Genomic DNA, 10,547 nt, shown 5'->3' with positions numbered 1-10,547 from the left:
ATTGTTCTATCTGGGACACATGGGCTCTGAAGAAGGGTCTCGACCCTAAACGTCACCCATTCCTTCTCTCCCGAGATGCTGCCTGACCTGCTGAGTTACTCCAGCATTTTGTGAATAAATCGATTTGTACCAGCATCTGCAGTTATTTTCTTATATATCTTGACAATAAAACACTCTTGACTCGGGTGGGAGATGGGCCTGAATGTGGTGTGGAAAGTACAGTGCAGGCTATCTGTATAAAGCAGGTGAAGGCCATGCAAGCTGGGCTAGGCCGCAGCCCCGTCTCCATGGCAGCGGGCTGGCCGCCACGTCACCCCGCCCCCGTGTCGCGGCCCGATGACGCACTCGCCTCCGTCGCGGGGCGAGTGACGCGCCGGGCACACGCGGAGGGGACAAGATGGTGAAGGCTCAGTACAAGGGCCGGCAAACGGTCAACCCGTCCACGGCCAGCACCAACCCAGGTCAGCGGCCGGCCGGCCGGCACACTCGCGGGGTGCGGGGGGCACAGCGGCCCGGGACGGGAGGGAGGGAGGGAGGGTAGGGACGGTCCATGGACTAGGAGAGGGGAGGGGAGGTCAGGGTAGAAGGGTCAGGTGGCACATTGGGATCTGGGGAGGGGAGAGAGGAGGAGGCTTGGCGATTGTTTCGCTTAACACCTCTGCTCAATCCGACTCAACCAACCTGATCTACCGATGGCTCAGCACTTCAACTCCCCCTTGCATTCCCAATCTGACCTTTCTGTCCTGGGCCTCCTCCATTGTCAGAGTGAGGCCCAGCGCAAATTGGAGGAACAGCACCTCATATTTCGCTTGGCAGTTTACACCCCAGCGGTATGAACATTGACTTCTCTAACTTCAGCTAGTCCCTGCTTCCCCTCTCTATCCCCTCCCCCTTCCCAGTTCTCCCACTAGTCTTCCTGTCTCCGACTATCTTTGTCCCGCCCCCTCCCCTGACGTCTTATTTTTAACATGCTTATAAAAACCCTTAGGATTTTCTTTAATCCATCTCACCAATGACACTTTATGGCCCTTTTGGCTCTTCTGATCAACCACTTGAGTTATTTTCTACTTGCTTTGTATTCCTCATAATTCTCTAATACCACCACCTTACACCTGACACACACTTCCTTTATCTTCCTGACCAAGTTTACAATCATCTTGGTCATTTACCTTACCTTGCCATCCTTGTCCCTGCTCCTTACTGGAACCTGCTGCTCCTGCACTTTGATCAGCTGACCTTGAAACGACACTCGTGTGTTGTCTATGGACTTACCCAATAACAATTGCTTCCTATGTACCCTCCCTAGCTCCTGTCTAATGACTTTGCCATCTGCCTAAGTACCTTCCTGCAATGTCCAGTTCTGTCCCTATTTAAAACAATCTTATATCTCATGGATAGACACAAAATGCTGGAGTAACTCAGCGGGCAGGACAGGCAGCAGCTCTGGAGAGAAGGAATGGTTTTTCGGGTCAAGACCTTTTACAGACGTCTAAAGAAGGCTGACGGCCCGAACCATCACCCATTCCTTCTCTCGGTGGATGCTGCTTGTCCCACTGAGTTACTCCAGCATTTTGTGTCTATCTTCGTTTGTAAGCCAACATCTGCAGTTCCTTGCTACACATTAAAACTCATGGAGTTGTGATCACCAGCTCCACATTCTTCTTCTGCCATAACACCTGGCCGGGCTCGTTTCCCAATACAAGGTCTAGTAGTGTCCCTCCTCAAGTCGGACGATCCACATGCTGTATCCAAGTGCCCATCTAAAAGCCTCTTGCGTCACGATCGTATCTGCCTCTCCCACCATCCCTGGCAGTGTTCCACCCACCCATCATATTGCCCCTGCACGTCTTCTTTACACTTTCCCCCTTGAAGCCAAAGTGAAGGAAGTAGGTGCCACACAGTAGATTACATTTTGGTTGATAATGGGGAAGAGTAGTTGGCAAGAAAAATTGGGTGTTTTGCATGCTTAACAGGGGCATAGAATGAAAGGAAGAAACTATGGATAACTGCATAAAATGCAGCTCAGACCCAGGCTGTTGAATGATGTCCAGTTCAGATCACCACTGTTAAGACCTTGGAAGAAATGTAGAAAGGAATGTTCGAGCATGGAGACTGAGGTTACCGACTTTGATGTTGCAGAAGTGGGGGGTCTTCTCAGGGAAGAGAAAAAATTATCAGTGTCCAGTTATCTTTGATTTTGTTGGAGTAAATAATAAACCACTTTTAATGGTGGAGGGACACCATAGGAGAGATATTTAAGGTGAGAGGCTCAAGAACTGGAGATGACATGACGATGGGTAGAGTCATAATCACAGAGCACGGAAACAGGCCTCTTGGCCCAACTCATCCATGCCAACCAGAATGCCCCAGCTAAGCTATTCCAATTTGTGCATATTTGGCCCAAAACCTTCAATCTTTCCTTTCTATAATGGAACTAAATTGATTGATATTTCAGAGAAATAACAAAGATATGTGGGCCTCCTCTCATATATTTCTATGGTTGGTTTATGGAAAGAAAAGTGTTGGCTTTGTTGGAGAGATGGAAGAGGAGTATTGATCATCAGGGTATGGTGTGGCCACGTATACTGTGTGATAGCACTGTATATGGTCATGAACCGAGCATCCACAGCACTCTGGACTGAACCGAGCATCCACAGCACTCTGGACTGAAGAGCTTCAAGTTTCATCATTCTGAGTGAAGAAATAGCGGAAGGTTTATTCTTTGCTCCCCCACTAGTTTTGACAAAGGGATAAAGACGCCAATTTAGGAACCATGGGCATGTTCCACAGATGGTGCAGAAGTTGTCTGGTGGGACACATGCATGTGTAGTTTATTTTATTGTTACGTGTACCGAGGTACAGCTTTTGTTGCATGCTATCCAGTCAGTGCATGATTACAATCAAGCCATTTACAGTGTATAGATACATGATAAGGGAATAACGTTTAGTGCACAGTACAGCCAGCAACAAAGAGGTAGATAGTAGTTCAGCACTGCTCCCTGGTTGTGGTAGGATGATTCAGTTGCCCGATAACAGCTGGGAAGAAACTGTCCGTGAATCTGGAGGTGTGCGTTTTCACACTTCTATACCATTTGCCTGATGCAAGAGGGATGAGGAGGGAGTGGCCAGGGTGCGACTCGTCCTTGATTATGCTGCCGCCCCTGTGTTATCATCATCATCATATCATATCATATATATACAGCCGGAAACAGGCCTTTTCGGCCCTCCAAGTCCGTGCCGCCCAGTGATCCCCGTACATTAACACTATCCTACACCCACTAGGGACAATTTTTTACATTTACCCAGCCAATTAACCTACATACCTGTACGTCTTTGGAGTGTGGGAGGAAACCGAAGATCTCGGAGAAAACCCACGCAGGTCACGGGGAGAACGTACAAACTCCTTACAGTGCAGCACCCGTAGTCAGGATCGAACCTGAGTCTCCGGCGCTGCATTCGCTGTAAAGCAGCAACTCTACCGCTGCGCTACCGTGCCGCCATATCTTCAATATGTTGAGGATTATTGTAGAGAATGATTTGTCCCCTATCGTCACTGATTGGGGTCTGTTGGTCAGGAAGTAGAGGATCTAATTGCAGAGATGAGTGCTGACTAAAAGCTATTGTCACTCAATTTCTACATTATGACCCTTAATTCAGATGTTTGGGTAGTTTCGGTATTTGCAATGGTGAATGAAGTTATTCCATTTAAAGGGAAGTCTATAGACAATAGATAATAGACAATAGGTGCAGGAGGAGGCCATTCGGCCCTTCGAGCCAGCACCGCCATTCAATGTGATCATGGCTAATCATTCTCAATCAGTACCCCGTTCCTGCCTTCTCCCCATACCCCCTGACTCCGCTATCCTTAAGAGCTCTATCTAGCTCTCTCTTGAATGCATTCAGAGAATTGGCCTCCACTGCCTTCTGAGGCAGAGAATTCCACAGATTCACAACTCTCTGACCGAAAAAGCTTTTCCTCATCTCAGTTCTAAATGGCCTACCCCTTATTCTTAAACTGTGGCCCCTTGTTCTGGACTCCCCCAACATTGGGAACATGTTTCCTGCCTCTAACGTGTCCAACCCCTTAATAATCTTATACGTTTCGATAAGATCTCCTCTCATCCTTCTAAATTCCAGTGTATACAAGCCTTGTCGCTCCAGTCTTTCAACATATGACAGTCCCGCCATTCCGGGAATTAACCTTGTAAACCTACGCTGCACGCCCTCAATAGCAAGAATATCCTTCCTCAAATTTGGAGACCAAAACGGCATAAAGTACTCCAGGTGCTGTCTCACTACGGCTCTGTACAACTGCAGAAGGACCTCTTTGTTCCTATACTCAACTCCTTTTGTTATGAAGGCCAACATTCCATTGGCTTTCTTCACTGCCTGCTGTACCTGCATGCTTCCTTTCAGTGACTGATGCTGAGAATTCCAGAGATTTACAACTCTCTGACTGAAAAGGTTTTTCCTCGTCTCCTTTCTAAAAGGCCTACCATATAACATATAACATATAACAACTACAGCATGGAAACAGGCCTGTCCGGCCCTACCAGTCCACGCCGACCATTCTCCCTGACCTAGTCTCATCTACCTGCACTCAGACCATAACCCTCCAATCCCCTCCTATCCATATACCTATCCAATTTACTCTTAAATAATAAAATCGAGTCAGCCTCCACCACTTCCACCGGAAGCCCATTCCATACAGCCACAACCCTCTGAGTAAAGAAGTTCCCCCTCATGTTACCCCTAAACCTTTGTCCCTCAATTCTGAAGCTATGTCCCCTTGTTGGAATCTTCCCCACTCTCAAAGGGAAAAGCCTACCCACGTCAACTCTGTCCGTCCCTCTCAAAATTTTAAAAACCTCTATCAAGTCCCCCCTCAACCTTCTACGCTCCAAAGAATAAAGACCCAACCTATTCAACCTCTCTCTGTAGCCTAAGTGCTGAAACCCAGGCAACATTCTAGTAAATCTCTGTACCCTCTCCATTTTGTCGACATCCTTCCTATAATTTGGCGACCAGAACTGCACACCATACTCCAGATTCGGCCTCACCAATGCCCTGTACAATTTCAACATTACATCCCAACTTCTATACTCGATGCTCTGATTTATAAAGGCAAGCATACCAAACGCCTTCTTCACCACCCTATCCACATGAGATTCCACCTTCAGGGAACAATGCACAGTTATTCCCAGATCCCTCTGTTCCACTGCATTCCTCAATTCCCTACCATTTACCCTGTACGTCCTATTTTGATTTGTCCTACCAAAATGCAGCACCTCACACTTATCAGCATTAAACTCCATCTGCCATCTTTCAGCCCACCCTTCCAAAAGGCCCAAGTCTCTCTGTAGACTTTGAAAATCTACCTCACTATCAACTACTCCACCTATCTTAGTATCATCTGCATATTTACTAATCCAATTTGCCACACCATCATCCAGATCATTAATGTAAATGACAAACAACAGTGGACCCAACACAGATCCTTGGGGCACTCCACTAGACACTGGCCTCCAACCTGACATACAATTGTCAACCATTACCCTCTGGTATCTCCCATTCAGCCATTGTTGAATCCATCTTGCAACCTCACTATTAATACCCAACGATTTAACCTTCTTAATCAAGCTTCCATGTGGAACCTTGTCAAATGCCTTACTGAAGTCCATATAGACAACATCCACAGCCTTGCCCTTATCAATTTCCCTGGTAACCTCTTCAAAAAATTCAAGAAGATTAGTCAAACATGACCTTCCAGGCACAAATCCATGTTGACTGTTTCTAATCAGGCCTTGATTATCCAAATAATTATATATATTGTCCCTAAGTATCTTTTCCATTCATTTTCCCACCACAGACGTCAAACTAATAGGTCTATAATTGCTAGGTTTACTTTTAGAACCTTTTTTAAACAAAGGCACAACATGCGCAATGCGCCAATCTTCCGGCACCATCCCTGTTTCTAATGACGTTTGAAATATTTCCGTCATAGCCCCTGCTATTTCTGCACTAACTTCCCTCAATGTCCTAGGGAATATCCTATCAGGACCTGGAGACTTATCCACTTTTATATTCTTCAAAAGTGTCCGTACCTCCTCTTCTTTAATCCTCCTAATTTCCATCACTACTCTACTTGTTTCGCTTACCTCACATAATTCAATATCCTTCTCCTCGGTAAATACCGAAGAAAAGAAATTGTTTAATATCTCCCCCATTTCTTCCGGCTCAGCACATAGCTGTCCACTCTGACTCTCTAATGGACCAATTTTATCCCTCACTATCCTTTTGCTTAAACTGTGGCCCCTGGATCTGGACTCCCCCAACATTGGGAACATGTTTCCTGCCTCTAGCATGTCCAATCCCTTAATAATCTTATATATTATATGTTTCAATAAGAATCTTAATTTTGGTACTTTTCTTTATGTGCAGATCGGCCCAAAGATGCAGGAGGCCACAGGAGGGACAGGGCGACTATTAAACGGCTGAATATGTACAGGCAGAGAGAAAGAAGGTTGGTGAACCTTTTCTTTTAACACAAATATCGTTGTGCTAACTGAATAATATGTTTAACCATGTTTTAATAACCCTTGTTGAGTAAATCTCCCATTCAAAATCATGGCTTTATTAATCGACTGTCCCCTTACCTAGTTAGAAGGAAAGGCAAAGAGAGCAATGTCTATGTATTACCACTAACATCGACTGAATACCTCTCCACTGGGCAGATATCATGGAATTTAGAGAAACAAGGTACTGCAGATGCTGGTTTACAAAAAAAAGATATAGTGCTTGAGTAATTCAAGCAACGTCATCAACATAGATAGACGATTCAGTCTGAAGTAGGGTGCCAAACCGAAACATCACCTTCCTATCTTCTCCAGAGATGTTGCCTGATCTGCTGAGTTATTCCAACATTTTGTCTCCTTTTTACCATGGAAAATGGTGGGATTGTTTAGCTGTGGGATTGAAACGGCGTTTCACTATTGATTGCTTTCCAATATAAAAATTCCAGCAATAACCTCTTTTTGCCAGTTTTTGCTGAGGATATGAAAGCATATTCCTTGATTTTTGCGAGTACATCGTGAAGTAATTTGCATCCACTTTGATCTTTATATGCATGCTGAGTCCATTTCTTATTCCATCAGTGGGCAATTATGGGCTCGTAATTGTGTATGATTTATTTTGAAGGAACAAACTTGGAAAGGTTGTCAAGCCGTTGCAGTTCCAGTCAACAGTTACATCTGGGACGACAGCTCGAGTGGAACCAAACATCAAGTGGTTTGGTGAGTTTTTATCTTCCAGGGTGAAGGAATATCCATATTTTGAATGTGGCACAAAAACTGTAAATGTTTTAATCTGAAATATTCATGCTAATCTTGTATCTTGTGGTCATCACTTCCGAAGCCTCCACCAGGGACTATACTGGAAGGAACAGTTTTTACATTTACTGGGGACAATTTTTACATTTACCAAGCCAATTAACCTACAGAAAGCCTTTGATAAGGTCCCACACGGGAGATTGGTGAGCAAAATTAGAGCACATGGTATTGGGGGTAGGGTGTTGACATGGATAGAGAATTGGTTGGCAGACAGGAAGCAAAGAGTAGGAGTAAACGGGTCCTTTTCAGAATGGCAGGCAGTGGCGAGTGGAGTGCCGCAAGGCTCGGTGTTGGGGCCGCAACTATTCACCATATATATTAATGATTTGCATGAAGGAATTAGAAGTAACATTAGCAGGTTTGCAGATGACACAAAGCTGGGTGGCAATATGAACTGCGGAGGATGTTAGGAGGTTGCAGGGTGAACTGGACAGGTTGAGTGAGTGGGCAGATGCGTGGCAGATGCAGTATAATGTAGATAAATGTGAGGTTATCCACTTTGGCGGCAAAAACAAGGAGGCAGATTATTATCTCAATGGTGGAAGGGGGAAGTGCAGCGAGACCTGGGTGTCCTTGTACACCAGTCACTGAAAGTTGGCGTGCAGGTACAGCAGGCAGTGAAGAAAGCTAATGGCATGTTGGCCTTCATAACGAGAGGATTTCAGTATAGGAGTAAAGAGGTTCTTCCGCAGTTGTATAGGGCCCTGGTAAGACCACATCTGGAGTATTATGTACAGTTTTGGTCTCCTAATTTGAGGGCGGACATCCTTGTAATTGAGGCAGTGCAGCGTAGGTACACGAGATTGATCCCTGGGATGGCGGGACTGTCATATGACGAAAGATTGAAAAGACTAGGCTTGTATTCACTGGAGTTTAGAAGGATGAGAGGGGATCTTATAGAGACTTATAAAAGGACTGGACAAGCTAGATGCAGGAAAAAAATTCCCAATGTTGGGGGAGTCGAGAACCAGGGGCCACAGTCTTAGAATAAAGGGGAGGCCATTTAAAACTGAGGTGAGAAGGAACTTTTTCACCCAGAGAGTTGTGAATTTGTGGAATTCTCTGCCACAGAAGGCAGTGGAGGCCAAATCACTGGATGGATTTTAGAGAGAGTTAGTTAGAGCTCTCAGGGCTATTGGAATCAAGGGATATGGAGAGAAGGCAGGCACGGGTTACTGATTGTGGATGATCCCCCATGATCACAATGAATGGCAGTGCTGACTCGAAGGGCCGATTGGCCTCCTCCTGCACCTATTTTCTATGTAAAGCAGCAACTCTACCATTACGCCACTGTGTCCTTTTAAACGATCAGAATGACAATAAAGTAGCAGGATTGTTCCTGATTTTTCTCTCCATCGTTGACACATTGAGCAGGACTTATTTTCTCAAAATAACCTTTTTATAATTTGTGTACAGCTAACACTCGAGTGATAAAGCAGTCATCTCTGCAAAAATTCCAGGATGAGATGGGCAATGTTATGAAAGACCCTTACAGACTAATTCTTAAACAGACCAAGCTTCCGATGTCCCTTCTGAATGACCGAGTCACACCTCACGTAAGTTATTAACTTTTGTGTAGTACACGTTTGGATAATAAGCTGTAGAGTGTGCTATTTCTAATGACAAAATACCACAGTGGTCACATTTAGATTTGCCTTTGGCTTATTCTTATCCAAAATCTTGAAGTAGTTGGTGTAAAAGATGCTCTTGTTCTTTCATTTCTGCCATTCACGTTTTGTGTAAGGTTTATTGAGGTTTCTGGTTGTGTGATCAGTTGTGAGGGCAGGGACGCAAGGTTGACCATTCGTAGTGAGGTGTGCAGACTTAACATTTGTCTTGTGGACTCTAAATTGGAAACTTCAAGTTAAATTACAAATTCAATATGCGGGAAAGCAATACGTAGAAATCAACCTCTAAAAATGTGAACTGTGTAGGATTTAGACTCATTTGATAGTGTTATACCGCGGCACGGTAGCGCAGCGGTAGGGTTGCTGCTTTACAGCGAATGCAGCGCCGGAGACTCAGGTTCGATCCTGACTACGGGTGCTGCACTGTAAGGAGTTTGTACGTTCTCCCCGTGACCTGCGTGGGTTTTCTCCGAGATCTTCGGTTTCCTCCCACACTCCAAAGACGTACAGGTATGTAGGTTAATTGGCTGGGTAAATGTAAAAATTGTCCCTAGTGGGTGTAGGATAGTGTTAATGTACGGGGATCACTGGGCGGCACGGACTTGGAGGGCCGAAAAGGCCTGTTTCCGGCTGTATATATATGATATGATATATGATATGATAACATAGTTATAACATGGGCTTTTTGGATTACTGTATTTTTTAATGTGTTTTGATAATATCATAAGCTTTATACTCAGCAGTTATATCCTGTTTGAAATGAATTTTAACTTTTTCTGGAATTTAGGTATAATCTTGTAGTGTGGACCTTTTCTCCTGATACTGGCTGTTTGGGAATGATTCACAATGCTCCTGCACTTGGTGTGCTCTAAGAGAGATGCGTGACTAATTCCTTCAAGCAGGGTTTCTTTTCACAGGAATTTGTCAGTCTTTCGAAGAAAAAAAATTCTCTGCCCTTCAGCATTTCTACAATTTAATCAAAACATAGATGAGGCATTTTGATACTTTCTGGCAAATCTTTCTCATTGGTCATGGGTTCCGTGACTGTTGATGGTCCAAAGTTACTGGGCTAAGTATTCTCAGAATAACAAAACACAAAATATGTCGTAACTTGAAGCTGGGATCTAGTGCTTTAATTCAAATATTTTTATCCAGATGTTGCTAGATTTAACAATGTTGTTAAAATATTTTTGCCACAAATGCATACCATATTAATAGTGTAGAATTTTTCAGCATTTGCTTTGCTATGACCCTAATATTTATTTGTCGGAAGGAACTGCTGATGCTGGTTTAAACCGAAGATAGACACAAACAGCTGGAGTACCTCAGCGGGACATAGAAACATAGAAAATAGGTGCAGGAGTAGGCCGTTCGGCCCTTTGAGCCTGCACCGCCTTTCAATACAGGCAGCATCTCTGGAGAGAAGGAATGGGTGACGTTTCGGGTCGAGACCCTTGCTCGGACTGGTTAGGGATAAGGGAAACAATATATAGACGATGATGTAGAGAGATAAAGAACACTGAATAAAAGA

General features: G+C 44.5%; 1 protein-coding gene across 1 annotated transcript in view; it reads left to right on the top strand.

The window, feature by feature from the left end:
- Positions 1 to 351: 351 nt before the first annotated feature.
- The window catches only part of gnl2 (G protein nucleolar 2), a 42,504-nt gene continuing 32,308 nt past the window's right edge, over positions 352 to 10,547 (top strand). Inside the window, exons 1-4 of the mRNA XM_078423453.1 lie at positions 352 to 461; positions 6,442 to 6,523; positions 7,198 to 7,292; positions 8,805 to 8,944. Coding sequence (XP_078279579.1) covers positions 398 to 461; positions 6,442 to 6,523; positions 7,198 to 7,292; positions 8,805 to 8,944 — 381 coding nt within the window. The 5' untranslated portion in view covers positions 352 to 397. The remainder of the gene's footprint in view (positions 462 to 6,441; positions 6,524 to 7,197; positions 7,293 to 8,804; positions 8,945 to 10,547) is intronic.

This window comes from Rhinoraja longicauda, chromosome 27 (genome assembly GCF_053455715.1).
Source record: "Rhinoraja longicauda isolate Sanriku21f chromosome 27, sRhiLon1.1, whole genome shotgun sequence".
Classification (NCBI taxonomy): domain Eukaryota; kingdom Metazoa; phylum Chordata; class Chondrichthyes; order Rajiformes; family Arhynchobatidae; genus Rhinoraja; species Rhinoraja longicauda.
The sequence above is the reverse complement of the archived record's forward strand: the minus strand, read 5'-3'. Positions and strand labels throughout refer to the sequence as shown.